We start from the raw sequence: 17,358 nt of genomic DNA on the forward strand, positions 1-17,358 counted from the left end.
AGTCCCTTATGATTTCTCTTTCCAGTTTACCTTTTCATGCTTCTCTTGATTCTTGTGTTTGAAAGTCAAATTTTCTTTTCAGCTCTGGTCTTTTCATCAAGAATGCTTGAAAGTCCTCTATTTCACTGAAAAATCACTTTTTCCCCTTTAGTATTATACTCAGTTTTGCTGGGTAGGTGCTTCTTGCTTTTAGTCCTGGTTCCTTTGACTTCTGGAATATCATTTTCCACACCCTTTGATCCCTTAATGTAGAAGCTGCTAGATCTTGTGTTATCCTGATTGTATTTCCACAATACTTGAATTATTTATTTCTAGCTGCTTGAAATATTTTCTCCTTGACCTGGTAACTCTGGAATTTTGCTACAATGTTCCTAGGAGTTTCTCTTTTTAGATCTCTTTCAGGAGGTGATCAGTAAATTCTTTCAATATTTATCTTTCCCTCTGGTTCTAGAATATCAGGGCAGTTTTCCTTGATAATTTCATGAAAGATGATATCTAGGCTCTTTTTTCTGGCCATGGCTTTCAGGTAGTCCCCTAATTTTTAAATTGTCTCTCCTGGATCCATTTTCCAGGTCAGTTGTTTTTCTAATGAGATATTTCACATTGTTTTCCATTTTTCCATTCTTTTGGTTTTGTTTTGTGACTTCTTGGTTTCCCATAAAGTCATTAGCCTCCATCTGTTCCATTCTAATTTTTAAAGAACTATTTTCTTCAGTGAGCTTTTGAACCTTCTTTTCCATTTGGCTAATTCTGCTTTTTTAAAGCATTCTTCTCATCGGCTTTTTGAACCTCTTTTGCCAATTGAGTTAGCCTACTTTTAAAGGTGTTTTCTCTTCAGCATTTTTTTGAGTCTCCTTTAGCAAGGAGACTCGGTTTTAACTCACTTTTCATGATTTTCTTGCATCTCTCTCATTTCTCTTCTCAATTTTTCCTCCACCTCCGTTACTTGGTTTTCAAAATCCTTTTTGAGCTCTTTCATGGCCTGAGATGATTGAATATTTATTTTGGATGTTTGGGATGCAGAAGTCTTGACTTTTATGTCTTTCCCTGATGGTAAGCATTGTTCTTCCTCATCCAAAAGGATGGGAGAAGATATCTGTTCACCAAGAAAGTAATCTTCTATAGTCTTATTTTTTTCCCTTTTTTGGGCATTTTCCCAACTGGTTACTTGACTTTTGGGTCCTTTGTCAAGAGTGGGGTATACTCTGCAGATCTGTAAGATCTCAGTTGGCACAACCAAGTGTGTACACTGGTCTGGGAACAACCAGAAACTTTTGTGCCCAGAATCTATGAGTAGTAGTTTCCTCTCCACAACCACCTGGCCTCCAGTTCTACTAAGCCAGCACTGGTGGCTGAGATTCAGATCAGCTGCTCAATTCCTCCAGGAGCATTTGGTAGGGGCAGGGCCACCACACAGGGCTGAGGTATGTATCAGCAGCTCAGTTCCCCTAGGGACTCTACGATCCAACAATGAATGCAGGCTGCTGTGAGAGCTGCTGCCACCCCATGTGGCCTCTGCCACTGCCGCCTGAGGCCAGAGCTATGGGAAGACCCTCCTCCCTTCTCAGCCAACTGAAAAAACCCTCTCACTGACTTTTGGTGTCTGTGGGTTGAGAGATCTGCAAACCGCTGCTGGGATTCCACCCATGAGGCCTGCTCGTCCTCCTCCCAATGCAGTGCCAGGCCACACAGCCAAGGCTGGGCTGGGTTCTGCTGCGTGTCCAGTGCAACAGACCTTTCTCATCAGCCTTCCAGGTCACCCTGGGCTGGAAATCTCCTCCATTCCACTGTTCTATGGCTTATGCTGCTCTAGAATTTGTTGAGAGCCTTTCTTTACAGGTATTTTATGGGCTGTGGGGAAAGAGCTAGTATATGTGCATCTTTCTACTCTGCCGCCCTCTCTTTTGTTAAAGCTAATAAATGAATCCTCTATATTTCTTCCAATTTTCTCCACAACTGTGCCCAAGCATCCAGTTTTTCTCATGTATCTACTTTCTATGGATTCTTTTTACTCAGCTAATAAACATGGTCAAGCTAGCCCTAACCAAAAAACAAAAACAACCACTACAAAAAAAAAAACAACAAAAAAAACCTTTCCAATGACACTGCTCTTAAGTTATTTTCCATTTTATTGCCAAAGTCCTAGAAAAGATCTCTATTTACTACCTAATATCTGCCTCCCCAATCATTTACTCCATTTTCAGCAACGTGGCATCATTCTACCAATCCAAACTGCTTTTGCATTGTCTTTTTCCTTCAAATCCATTTAACAAACATTTACCAAGCTCTTATTACATACAAAGTACTGGGATACAATGACAGAAATGAAAAAGCTTACAATCCACTGGAAAGATATTATACATATACAAATAAACTATGTGAATTATACATATACAAATAAATTGGAGAGGGAAGGGAAGGGGGAAGGGGTAAAGGGGAAAGGGAAAGGGGGAAGGGGGAAAGGGGGAGGGAAGGAGGATTTCTACAGCACCAACTATGTGTCAGGCATTGTGTGCTCAGCACTTTTACAAATATTATCTCATTTGATCCTCACAACAACACTGCAAGACAGATGCTGTTATAGTATCCTAATTTTACAGTTGAGGAAACTGAGGCAAACAGAGGCTAAGTGACTTGTCCAGAGTCACACAGATAGTAAATATCAGAGGCTGGATTTGAACTGAAGTCTTCCTGATTCCAGGGCCAGAACTTTTATCCACTGTGCCACCAGAGAGGCCTCCAGTGTACTCTGAGCACTAAGAATTAGTCTACAGAGGGCGGAAAAGGAAGGGGCAATCAGAAAAGCCTTCACAAAGATAGTAGCACCTCAGGTGAATCTTGAAGACTCTGAATTCTAAGAGGTAACAGTGAAGAAAAATATTCTAGGCACTGAACATAGCTCCAGCAATCATGGAGAGCAAAGCAAATTTTGCAATGATCTGCATAATTATACTATTGTTGTGGCCAAGAAATAACTAAATGCTCAAGTATAAGTCAATCTCTCTCCAAAAGAAAATGATACAGTGGTACATATAATGTGCACAGCCCAATGATTGGAATACAGTAGTCACTTAAAGAGGCCCATGCTGGTAGAACACTACATATGGGAATCAATCCCTGGTATCCTATAGTGATCAGCTCAAATGCAACTTTCTAGATAAGATCTTCTCCTGATCCCTCCTCCACGCACCCACCCTAACCCACCCATTGGCACACACAAAAAAATTATCTTGCATTTATTTTTTATATTTTTTGAACATACGTACAGATGGTGTCACCCAATACACTGTAAGCTCCTTGAGATTGTTTCACTTTTGTCTGTGAATAGAAAGCTAGACTTGAAGTCAGAAAGACTTGTGTTCAAATCCAGCCTCAAACATTGTGTGAACATGGGAAAGTCACTTAACTTCTCTGAGCCTCGATTTCCTTACCTGCAAAGTGGAGACAATAGAGAAGGGAGGGAGGGAGTAAACATTTATATAGCACCTACTAATATGTGGGAGGCATTGTGCTAAGTGCTTTTTGGCAAAAAGTTATCTCATTATTCAAGGAATCCGCAGAACACCGCATGAAAGAGATCCAAAAAGAGAAACTCCTAGGAACATTGTGGCCAAATTCCAGAATTCCCAGGTGAAAGAGAAAATATTGCAAGCAGCTAGAAAGAAACAATTCAAGTATTGTGGAAATACAATCAGGATAACACAAGATCTAGCACCCTCTACATTAAGGGATCGAAGGGAATGGAATAGGATATTCCAGAAGTCAAAGGAACTAGGACTAAAACCAAGAATCACCTACCCAGCAAAACTGAGTATAATACTTCAGGAGAAAAAATGGTCTTTCAATGAAATTGAGGATTTTCAAATTTTCTTGATGAAAAGACCAGAGCTGAAAAGAAAATTTGACTTTCAAACACAAGAATGAAGAGAACCATGAAAAGGTGAACAGCAAAGAGAAGTCATAAGGGACTTACTAAAGTTGAACTGTTTACATTCCTACATGGAAAGACAATATTTGTAACTCTTGAAACATTTCAGTATCTGGGTACTGGGTGGGAGTACATACCCACACATGCACACATGCACACATACATAGAGACAGAGTGCACAGAGTGAATTGAAGAGGATGGGATCATATCTTAAAAAAAAAAATGAAATCAAGCAGTGAGAGAGAAATATTGGGAGGAGAAAGGGAGAAGTTGAATGGGGCAAATTATCTCTCATAAAAGAGGCAAGCAAAAGCCTTATTAGTGGAGGGATAAAGAGGGGAGGTGAGAGAAAAACATGAGGTCTACTCTCATCACATTCCACCAAAAAGAATGAATAAAATGCACACTCATTTTGATAGGAAAACCTATCTCATAATACAAGAGAGTGGGGGACAGGGGCACAAGCAGGGTGGGGGGGAGGATGGAGGGGAGCACATGGGGAGGAGAATGCAATCCGAGGTCGACACTCATGGGGAGGGAAAGGATCATAAGAGAATAGAAGTAATGGGGGACAGGATAGGATGGAGGGAAATATAGTTAGTCCTATACAACACAACTAGTATGGAAATCATTTGCAAAACTACACAGATTTGGCCTATATTGAATTGCTTGTCTTCCAAGGGGAAGGGGTGGAGAGGGAGGGAGCTAAAGAAGTTGAAACTCAAAGTGTTAGGATCAAATGTAATGTTCTTACCACTGGGAAATAAGAAATACAGGTTAAGGGGTTAAGAAAGCTATCTGGCCCTACAGGACAAAAGAGAAGACGGAGACAAGGGCAGGGAGGGAGGATAGAGGAGAGAGCAGATTGGTCACAGGGGCAACTAGAATGCTTGGGTTTGGGCGGGGGGAGGGGATAAAAGGGGAGAAAATTTGTAATCCAAAATTTTGTGGAAATAAATGTTAAAAGTTAAATAAAAAAAAAAGTTATCTCATTTAATCATCACTGTCATAATAACCCCAATAACACTAGAAAATATCTCATTTGATTGTCACAACAATATTATTACACCCATTTCACAACAGAGGAAACTGAGACAAATAGAGACTTATGTGACTTGCCCAAGGTCACATCACTATTAAGTGTCTGGCTCTGAACTGAAATCTTCCTGACTCCAGATCCAGATCTTATCTATCATGCCACCAGTTGCCTCTGCTAACAGCACCTACCTTATATCTGCTGTGAGGATCAAAGGAAATTAGGTATTTACAGCATTTTGCAAGCCTTCAAGAGCTATAATTAACTACAAACTATTATCTGTATTCCTAACATGTTGCACAGTGCCAAGGACATAGTAGGCACTTCATAAATGTTCGTTGATTGAATAAATGACTGCTTATTGAGAAGTCTTAAAAATTCTGATCAATACAATGATCAATCGTAATTCCAGAGGACAAATGATGAAATAGACAACCCACTTTCTAGAGAAAGGGATGATAGATTCAAGTCAGAGAATGATACATATATACTTTTGGAGATGGAAAATGTGTGGATTGGTTTGGCTTGACTTTAGCAGTTACAAAGACTGTTTTTCTTTTCTTTTTTATAGGAGGGAAGGACAGAGTTGAAAGGGAAGGTAGAGATAGTGTTTAAAAAACAACAAAGAAAAGAGGAGTCATGGGAGAATTTTTTAAAATACACAGAAGACAACAAAAGGAAGTTCAGAAACACACAAGGAGAGCAGCTATTGAAAACAAAACATATAAAAAACAAGCTGTTCATAATAGAGGTTCATAATTTCATGTATAATCTTTTTTTCTATTCCTCTGCAAATGGAAATTTTCATTTTGATGAGTTAAGTTCAGAATTTTTTAAATAAAAGTATTTGTTGAATTGACCACCAACTTAGTCCTTGAAGCTAAGTCTCTCTCTTAATGGAACATAAGACTGCATTAACCTTTTTGACTGTGACATTTTGATAATTCATATGGAACTTGTAAGTTCAGTAAAACCCCCAGATCTTCTTCATAACTCTAATCTAAGTATGTCACTCCATCTTACACTTGTGAAGTTGATTCTTTGTACTCAAGTATAAGACTATATATTTATCCTTGTTGAATATCATTCTGCTGGTTTAGCCTAAGTCTACTACATCTAGTAAATGTGACTAACCCTCTCAGTTTGGTGCCATTTGAAAACTCTGAAGAGCCTTTCGTTTCTAGCTTTATCCAAATAATTAATCAAAAATGTTTAACTGTACAGGACCAAGGATAGATCCCTGGGGCATTCTAGAGACTTCCTTTACACTAACACTGAATCTTTAACAAACACTCTATAAGGCTAGCCATCCAACCAGTTCTGAATCCATCCAAAGTTAATAGCAATATTAGATGACAATCAGCTGTGAATGACCTAGCTATACTCAGCAATACAATTATCAAAGATAATTTCAAAAGGTTTATGGTGAAAAATGCTATCCCATCTCCAGAATCTGAATGCAGGTCAAAATATATTATTTTTTGCTTTATTTTTCTTGAGCTTGAGGGGGTTTTTTGTTCTGTGTTTTTTCTTTCACAACATGGCTAATATAGAAATATGTTTTGAATAACTACACAGGTATCATCTATATCAAATGCTTTACCTTTTCAGAGAGAGGAAAGGAGAATGAGGTAGGGAGAGAATTTGGAAGTCCAAATTTTTTAAATGAATGTAAAAATTTTGTTACATGTAATTGGAAAAAAAAATGTATTTTTTAATGAAAAGCTTTACTGTCTGAATGCAGAGCAAAGCAGACTATTTTCTTTTTTGTTTTTGTTTTCTTTCTCATGGTTCCTCCCATTCGTTCTAATTCTTCTATACAACATGACTAATGTGAAAATATGTTTAATAGGAATGCATATGTAGAGTCTATATCAGATTGAGTGTCATTTTGGGGAAGGTAGGAAGTGGGGAAAATTTAAAACTTAGAGAAGTGAATGTTGAAAACTTTAAAAAAAAAAAAGTTTTACTAAAATCTAGCTCAACCACGACCATAGTGTTCTCATCTACTATTTTAATAATCCTACCCAAAAAAGAAAATGAAGTTAGACATGCAGAGAACATTCTTGTGAAGTCATGGTAATCTTTTCTAAACACCACTTTACCCTTCCTAGATATCTGATCATATTTTAATGATCCATTCAAGAATTTTATCCGGAATCAAGGTCAAGATAAATAAGAGACTAAACAGCACTGTACAAAAAGATACTGGAGGAAAACTTGATAGGGAACATTCAGGTTAAGACCAAAAGGGGAATAAAGTGAATCCATACAGTCAAAGTATAGTACACATCAATTGGACAGAACGGAGAAAGAAACTGGGAAACCATAAGTTTGGCACAGAAACATGATATAGTGGTGATAAAAGACTTCACTGTCTGCCAAAAACAAAAGAACTAATAAGCTCTTAATTTGCCTTAACAACTGCATCTTACAAAAGAAGAAGTTGAAAGGAACTAATACTCTGGAAGAAATGGAGAACAAAGAGAAACTAATGAATGAATTAGAAATAAGAACCTTACAGGGAGATGATTATTCCACCTCAAAATTTCTAAAAGAGAAGAAATACCATAATAAGACATATGACTGAGATTTTGGAAGTTCATATTTCCAAGAATTTAGAAAAAGATAACCACCATTGGGTAATATTCTAAAGAAGTCAGCCCAGAAAAGATACATCTTCATGAATGAAATTTAGAAGACACAAATGTTAATAAGGAAAAAAGATGAGGCAACTATCAAACAGAATGATGCTGACATATAGTGAACACTTTATTTTTAAAAAGACATGTACATTTTAACCACTTTATTCCATTTCAAATTGACTCTTAAGAATTATTGCATTATTTCACAGCTTCACCAACAACTGATTAATGGACTTTTCACAACCCCTCTAGTATTGACTAGTCAAATCTTTTCTCATCATTGCCAAATGGCTGAGTGTTTAATGAAACCACAGAAGTTGTTTTAATATGCATTTCTATTATTAGCGATTTAGGGAAATCTTTCTAACTAGTTGTCAAAAATGTGTAATTCTCCATTTGAAAACTGTTTGATCATTTCATTTAACCAAGTATGCGCTAGAAAATTTCTTTTGTTCTGACATATTTTTGTTAATTCCTACATACCTTAAGAATTAAATCATTATCAGAAATATTTGATACTAAGGCTGTTCTCCAATCAAGTTTTCTTTTTTAAGCCCATTTGTATTTTTCCTTATACAAAAACAGCTCTTTAAAAATTAGAATGGAACAGATGGAGGCTAATGACTTTATGAGAAACCAAAAAATCACAAAACAAAACCAAAAGAATGAAAAAATGGAAGATAATGTGAAATATCTCATGGGAAAAACTGACCTGGAAAAGAGATCCAGGAGAGACAATTTAAAAATTAGGGGACTACCTGAAAGCCATGATCAAAAAAAGAGTCTTGACATCATCTTTCATGAAATTATCAAGGAAAACTGCCCTAAGATTCTAGAACCAGAGGGCAAAATAAGTATTCAAGGAATCCACAGAACACCGCCTGAAAGAGATCCAAAAAGAGAAACTCCTAGGAACATTGTGGCCAAATTCCAGAATTCCCAGGTGAAAGAGAAAATATTGCAAGCAGCTAGAAAGAAACAATTCAAGTATTGTGGAAATACAATCAGGATAACACAAGATCTAGCACCCTCTACATTAAGGGATCGAAGGGAATGGAATAGGATATTCCAGAAGTCAAAGGAACTAGGACTAAAACCAAGAATCACCTACCCAGCAAAACTGAGTATAATACTTCAGGGGAAAAATTGGTCTTTCAATGAAATTGAGGACTTTCAAGCATTCTTGATGAAAAGACCAGAGCTGAAAAGAAAATTTGACTTTCAAACACAAGAATGAAGAGAAGCATGCAAAGGTAAACAGCAAAAAGAAGTCATAAGGGACTTTACTAAAGTTGACCTGTTTACATTCCTACATGGAAAGACAATATTTGTAACTCTTGAAACTTTTCAGTATCTGGGTAGCTGGTAGAAGTACATACACACATACACACACACACACACACACAGAACACAGAGTGAATGAAATAGGATGGGATCATATCTTTAAAAAATGAAATTAAGCAGTGAGAGAGAAATATGTTGGGAGGAGAAAGGGAAAAATGGAATGAGGCAAATTATCTCTCATAAATGAGGTAGCTAAAAGATTTTTTCAGTGGAGGGAAAAAGAGGGGAGGTGAGAGAAAAACATGAAGTTTACTCTCATTACATTCCACTAAAGGAAGGAATAAAATACACACTCATTTTGGTATGAAAACCTATCTTACAATACAGGAAAGTGGGGGAGAAGGGGATAAGCAGGGTGGGGGGGATGATGGAAGGGAGGGCAATGGGAGGAGGGAGTAATTTGAAGTCAACACTCTTGGGGAGGGACAGGATCAAAAGAGAGAATAGAAGCAATGGGGGGCAGGATGGGATGGAGGGAAATATAGTTAGTCTTACACAACACGACTATCATGGAAGTCATTTGCAAAATTACACAGATGTGGCCTATATTGAATTGCTTGCCTTCCCAAAGGGAATGGGTGGGGAGGGAGGGATGAAGAGAAGTTGGAACTCAAAGTTTTAGGAACAACTGTCAAGTACTGTTCTTGCCACTAGGAAGTAAGAAATACAGGTAATGGGGTACAGAAAGTTATCTGGCCCTACAGGACAAAAGAGAAAATGGGCATAAGGGAAGGGAGGGATGTTAGAAGAGAGGGCAGATTGGTGATAGTGGCAATGAGAATGCTTGGGGTTTTGGGGTGGGGGGAGGGGAGAAATGGGGAGAAAATTTGGAACCTAAAATTTTGTGGAAATGAATGTCAAAAGTTAAATAAATAAATTTTTTTACAAAGTCCTACTCTTTTGAGCGTATTTGATGTTCAGAAAAGCTTTTTCTCATCATAACCAAAATCCTCTAGAAACTCCACTTTTTAATGAGAAAATGTAATTCTCATTTATTAGTCAATGGACCATAACTTTATCAAAACAGGTAAGAATATTTTCTTCATTTTGTTTGAGGCAGCTGGCAGGTACTTTGATTTAGTGAATTTAGCTATACTAACAAAGACACATCCCTCATCTATCTCCTTAACTAATACATATTTTCCCTTAACAAGTATATTTTATTTCCTTTGTATGGTCAGTTGGATTATAACGAGCAGTCATCTTTTTTTTTCCCCTTTTCTTCTGTCATATAATGTATAAATACTACTAGCTGAATTGTAAATGACACAGTGGGGTATGTCACTTTGAGTATAATAAAATCTGTTCTTCTCATTTGTTCTGGCTTATTAGTTTTAGTTGGTCAAACTGATAAGAAAATTCATGAAACAACACCCACAAAAACAATTCATTGAACAAAAAATTTCTCATACTGATGAAAAATCATAAATCCTTTGTGATGACAGTTACAAAAAAAAATCAGTTATGTAGTGTCATACCTATGCAAAATTAGTGTGACTTCTTCTACAATTAATACCACATCTTAGTTCTAAGAAAGTAAAATGAAGTTGGCACTTACATCCTGTCCTCCCGGTAGATAAGATGAAAGTTTCCTTTTGGTTCAAAGTCTAACTGACTACTATAAGAAGATTCAGAAGCAACTGAAAATCTTTCTCCTCCTAGGTAAGATGCCTAAATACCATAATGTCTACAGACAGGGAAAAGTGTTTGTTAAAATTAGGTCAAGGTTAAACTTTAAATATGCAAATATTTTATTAAATAATGTTCTAGTGAAGATATAATCACAGAGGTTCAGTAACACAGACCCTCAAAGTTGCACAAACCATTTTTTTGTATTTTATCATAAAAGCCTCACAACTGGACTGTCTGTAAAAATGTCATGGTAAAAGTAAAAAGAAGAATCTCTGTCAATAAATTTTGAGTAGAGGAGGAAGAAGGTAAAGCAACTGATAACCACACAGACATGGGCAAAATTTACCAATCTGACACATGGATTCCATGAGCAATGGATCTATTGCATAGACCCCATTTTCACATACAAAATATTTGAGTATCAAGTAATGCAAAGAAACATCTGAGCATCAAAATTAAAAAAATTAAGAAGGAAACTGAGAAAAGCAACTAAAGACTACAGAAGATCATACAGGTAGATAATCAGCAACATGGAGGTGTGCAAAATGGTTTGAAGCTCAAAGAGTTATCTTTCAAAACAAAAATTTAATCTGGTTGGAAAGGAGGACCCAAACAGAAAGGGAGCCTACTAATAATGTGAAATAAAATGGTTAGTAGAAAACCTGAGTCACACAAATAGCAGTTTTGTTCAGCAGGTAACCTAAGCCATCAGAACAACCAAAATACATTGATCAGTCACAACCAAAAGTCTAAATTAAGATGAACTTCAGTTTTGTAATATTTTGCTGTAGATAAACATCATCATCAAAATCATCATCATGCTGCAAAGCCCAAGGTTGACTGAAAAATGTCAGTAACATCAAGAGATCTCCCTGAATCTAAAATCCTGGGCGGCAGCAGGTACAGTAGAAAGAGCAGAGGATTTAGAGTCAGAGGGTCTGGACAAAATCCCACCTTTCCACTTACTGTGTAATTTTAAGCAAGTAATTTCATCTCTTTGAACCTCCATTTCCTCATATATAAAATGAAGAAACTGAACCAGATGTCTCCCCATCTCTAAATCCAAGATATTATTATGATACTTTACGTAGAAATTCCTACCACTTCACCATTTAAAAGGATAAAAACAAATATGGACAGACCTTTAAAAAAAAGAAATGTTGATAATTTATATATAGTACATATTTTCTACAGGAATGTACCATCAGAAAGATTAGAGATTTAGAGTATACTTTTGCTAACAAGCAAGAACGACTCTAATGTCTCTGTGATGAAGAAGAGAACCCAGATTATCTCTCTACAAGCTATGCCAACAGAACTTTAAAAATTCTACACCAATGTAGAAAAGGCCTGGTGACAAACTTTTATATCAAAGGATAGACTAATGTATAGGGACCTCAACACTGGAAGGTTGGTCAGCAGGTCACATTTCTTGCTACCATAATATAGAAAACTGACAAAAAAATAGAACAGCTCTCCTAACTTGGGTTGAGCCCAATATCTTATTCTCAAAAGATAGCTGCACAGTTGTGGAAAAGTAAAAAGTGATAAAAATTACAAAATTCTTAAACTATTGTCTGTGGGTGATCTGTGAGTACTTAAGTGACTGATCTTTATCCAACAATCAATGAATGCACACTACTACAAAAATTTTTGTGATAGCAAATGTTGTTGCCCTTCATCTTCCAAGAGGACTAAACTGACATCACCATGATAAAGTGAAATTTCAGTGTGGCCAACTATGGCTGATCAGACCAATACGACCTTGGAATGCTCTACCACAGGTTGGGCACAGATAGTCTATATGAATATTTGGGGTGAATATCCCAAATTTGCGCATCCTGTGTTCACTTTGTGCTGTCTCAATTCTGCTTTGCTCAAAGAGCACAGCACCCCTTCTGATGTGGGCACGCCATCCTGAGCGGTCCTGTGCCATTGTCTCCCATGTTGCACAGTCAAATCCAAAGTTCTTGAGAGAGACCTTGAGAGTGTCCTTGTATTGCTGCTTCTGGCCATTCGAACAATGTGGCTAGTCCATCAGAGCCATGTTCTCTGAAGCATAGTTTGAATGCTTGGCAGTTCAGCTCAAGCAAGGACCTCAGCGTCTGGTACCTTATCCTGCCAGGTGATTCTCAGGATCTTCCTAAGACAGTTCAAGTGGAAGCGATTCAGTTTCCTAGCATGGTGCTGGTAGGCTGCCCATGTTTCAGAAGCATATAACAATGCGGTCAGCACAATGGCTCTGTAGACCTTCAGTTTGGTAGTCAGTCTAATACCTCTTCTCTCCCAAACTTTTCTTCGGAGCTTCCCAAACACTGAGCTAGATATGGCAACGCATGCATCAGCCTCATTGTCTATGTGTACATCCCTAGAAAGTACACTACCAAGGTAAATGAACTTAGCTACACATTCAAAACTTCTCTATTTGTTGTAACTGATGGTTTCACCTATGGATGGTGTGGTGGTGGCTGCTGGAGCACCTGGGTTTTCTTGGTGCTAATTATTAGGCCAAAATTAGTGCAGACAGCAGACTATTTGTTGCATCTCAGCTTCAGAGGTTGCATTGAGTGCACAATCATCTGCAAACAGAAAATCATGCAGCAACACTCCCTCCAACAGCAGAGAATTTGTTGCCTCTCAGCTTCAGAGATTGCACTGAGTGCACAATCATCTGCAAACAGAAAATCATGCACCAACACTCCCTCCACTTTGGTCTTGGCTTGTAGCCTTTTCAAACTGAAGAACTTGCCATCAATACAGTAGTTGACCTTGATGCCATCTGTGTTCATCCTCATTGAAAGCATTTGTCAACATGGCTGAAAACATCATGCTAAAAAGCATGGGGGCAAGCACACAGTCCTGTTTCGCTCCATTGGTGACTAGGAAGGCACGAGAGCACTGTCCATTATCCAGAACCCAGGCAAACATGCCATCATGAAATTGGGTTTTGCAATCAAAACTAATCTAATCAGCAAGCTGGTATGCCTACCAAAAGGAATGAATGACAGGCTCATGATAATGCAATTGCTACTTACAGGAAAGGGAAAAGAATGCAGCTTCTGCCACTACCTTGCTCCTCCTCTTTGGAAAAGGTTTTGCCCTTTTTCTACCCTTACTGCACTTTTCCCCTTCCCATGCCATACCCCTTTAGGTAGAGTTCTGTATTTCCTTCTCCTTTCCTTTCCTGCTTTCATAAATATGCAAACTTCTGTATGGATAATGATCTCTTTGGGTTCCACATGCACGCTCATTTCTGTTATAATAAACCTAGTTTTCACATAAGTTTCATGATGTTGTGATTGCCTGTTGATACCTTCAATCCAGAGTCATGCCCAAAATTTATCTTCTCTGATTCTACTTCTTACGTACTAAATAATGCAAGATGAACTCAAGAAACTTAAAGACTAAACCCACAAAAATTCATGTTCTCTAACCTCAACCAGGTTCTCACGGATCCACATATGACAAACCTTTTACATCTCTCAGGCAATTAATATGGTCCCCAAAATAGGTGTTCCAAATCTTCTGTTCAAATCTTTAACTCCAAGTCCACCTAGATTACTAGATGATCTCATCTCCTACTATGCTGAGAAACTAAAGCTATCTCCTTTGAGAGTTCCCTCATTTCCCTTCCTCACCTCAAAACCTCTAGAACTTATCTCCTTCATGGCTCTAGAGCAAAGGAAGAGGTAGCCAAGGCTAACTTCATCACCTATGCTCCTGACTCTTTCTTTGGGTGAATGGTCATTCTATCATTACCTTTCTCATACTCATGTTCACACCATGAGGCAATGAGTATTCTAAAGTCTTCCCTATGCTTAAAGAACTTTTGCTTGGACTCCACCTCCTCAAGCTACAATGTTCTTTCTCTTCCTTTTCACTTCTCTATCAAAAAACAGCAATTACCTTTCAATTGTGTTCCTCTTCAGTTTCCTATAATAGCAGTCTCTCTTCCCCAAGTTCTGTCTCAGACCTTTTCTTTACCTTCTCTCCTTCAGTGAACTCATTTACTTCCCTCTCTCCTCTCTCTCTATCCACATGGAGAATTATACCCTTACATGTGGGTGCTCTGCACAAAGGAATATAAATTTTAATCACTTAAACCTTGCAAGATATCTTGGGGTTTAGAGGCTAAGATTTTTTTTTCTTCTTCTCTACATATTCATTCTATATTTTTTTTTTAAACTGGGACAATTAAGTTTTTTGCCCCATGTAGCTTCATTTATGATTTCTTGAAAGAGAGCTCTGGAAAACAAGGTTTTAATTAATAAAGTTCACTGAGATTCAAATGGAGCTACTTGACTGTGCCTTAAACCCAAATCACTCTGGTTCTCACTGATTGACCAGTAACAGGTCCCAGCCCAAGCCTCACTTTGTCATTGTTTGCATTTTTATGGCGAAGAGTGAGGGTAAATAGTCATCTGTTTCTGTTCTGTTCTTCCCCTCCCAGATTGAGTTTTTTTGGGGGGGGCAGGGGGAAAGAAGAACTAGGCAAACTAGGCCATCTTTTACCTCATTTCTTACCTAACTTTACAGAGACCTGGAGAAAAACCTAAGCTTAAAAAGGTGAATGTCTCCTCCCACTGCATCTGGAGACACATTCTACGTCTTTCCACTGGATTCAGACGACTGCAGAGAACCGTGAGTTGACCATGTGGGACTGGAATTTAAGTATGACATCAGGGCTAGATTTATAGATATGGGAGTCTCATGTATGGAAGTACTGTTTATTGTTGTTCCACCTTTCTTCTTATAGAGTAACAATGACATCAGGAGGGTGATGTCTTTACTTGGAAGTGAATTGGACTTAAGTGAGACTGGGCTATACGAAGTTATCAGCCTCACTCACTTCTCCAAAAAAAAAATAAAATAAATGGAACATTAGTATTCCTCCAAATTTTCCCTTTCACTCATCTTCCCTGTTCATTGATCAGATCACTATCTCCTCAGTCACTAAAACTCAAAAGCCTATTAAGTTTTCTTTAAATCTACCCTCTTTCTCACATTCAGTTCTGTCAATTGTGCTGTGTGTGACACAATTCAGTTGTGTCAACTCCACAACATTTTTCACATTTCTTTCCCTCTCTCCACTCGTACGGCCACCATTCTAGTTCAGGGCCCTTACTATTCACCTCTACAATTTGCTTAAATAGGCCTCCTAAATGGTTTCCTGCTTCCAGTTTCTTTGTTCTCAAATCCATCCTTTTCTACACCATCATAATAATTTTCCTTAAGGACAGACCATTTCAAAAACAGACCACTCAAAAACCATCAACAGCTCCCTATTAACTCTAGGGCAAGGTAGAGACTCCTAACAAACTATATAACCCAGCCAAATAGTACTAACTATTCACCAATCTCATCTCATCCTCTTCACTTCAACAGCCTGTCTCTCTATACCTGAAGTATACTATTTTCTCAGTTCTAATTCTGGAATCATTCCATTCCTATCAAGACCAATGCAGGTGCCAGCTCTTCCATGAAGCCTTCCCCAATCTCCCTAACTGGGGAGGAAAAAAACAAACAAACAGTGGTTTCCCTCCTCACATCTTTCTAGAGAATCGTGCCTTGAATTTCTCCTTGGTGTCTACAATACATACATACATGTACATTCTTATATATACATATATATACATCTGTAGAGATTCTAATTCTCTCCCCTTCATTGTTCCAATGAAATGTAAACTTCTTAAGGGTATGTCATGTTTAATCTCTGAATTACCAGTACCTTGCACATAATAGCACTTAAATATTCGAAACACTGAATAAAAGCATATTTTCCAGTTAGGACAGTTCATTCATTTCAGCTTTTCCAATCATCAAAAATACACTGTATTTGTAAGGGAGAAAAAAAGGCCTTACCTATCATTATGACAATATCTATTTCGAGCAACTGTCGAAACAGCAACAGGTAGGCCAAGATTTGAAGAAATGCTGATATTTTCCAAAATCCCGCTCTTGTTACTGGTCAGTGAATTAGTTAATGAGCTTGGAAATGACTCATCAACTATGCGTCTAAAGTTTTCCATCACACTGTATAAAATATTTTAAAAATCAAGTTACAACATTCTTCCAATAATTAAATGACAAGTTTTAGAAAATCAAAAAGAGCATTTGCTACATATATCATGAAAAGGTTTATTCTCTCAAATATTTCCAAAAGAATCTTGCACGAAAATGCATATATTTTTACGTTCACTAGCTATACCAAGTAATCTTATATTTAACAAACCAAGCCACTGATTTAACTTTTTGCAGAAAATAATGAATTACTACAATAAGAAATTACTAGAGCATGCAATCTTCACTTAAAGTATTCGTTGTTCAGTATTGTACAACTCTTCTGGGGTTTTCTTGGAAAAGACATTGGAGTGATTTGTCATTTCCTTCTCCACTTTATTTTACAGATGAGGAAACTGAGGCAAACGGGTTTAAGTGACTAGCAGGATCCCACAGCTACTATGTGTCTGAGGTCATATTTGAACTCAGGTCTTTCTGACCACGTTAACAAATTATTGTTCTCTAGGACTAATTTTTTACAGGACCACATTTCCCTGAGTAATCCTTAGTAGCTGGCTGACTTTAAAAAAAAGTAAGACAATTCTGTTTTAAAAAAAAAAAATCTTACCAAATATGCACACAATAATTGTTTTCTCTCTCTACCTAGCATCTACTGAAAGTATTAACTTGAAATTTCAGATCTGTATCATTTCAGCACTTAATTATTTTCAATGTTTCTTCAAGTTTGTCATATTTTAGCATAACTTGCATAA

General features: G+C 37.5%; 1 protein-coding gene across 1 annotated transcript in view; it reads right to left on the reverse strand.

Annotated features, from left to right (window-relative positions):
- The window catches only part of CEP192 (centrosomal protein 192), a 167,442-nt gene that overhangs the window by 128,074 nt on the left and 22,010 nt on the right, over positions 1-17,358 (reverse strand). The window contains exon 13 of the mRNA XM_072606604.1: positions 16,448-16,618. Within this exon, the coding sequence (XP_072462705.1) occupies positions 16,448-16,618 (171 nt within the window). The remainder of the gene's footprint in view (positions 1-16,447; positions 16,619-17,358) is intronic.

The sequence above is a fragment of the Notamacropus eugenii genome, chromosome 4, assembly GCF_028372415.1.
Source record: "Notamacropus eugenii isolate mMacEug1 chromosome 4, mMacEug1.pri_v2, whole genome shotgun sequence".
NCBI lineage: Eukaryota > Metazoa > Chordata > Mammalia > Diprotodontia > Macropodidae > Notamacropus > Notamacropus eugenii.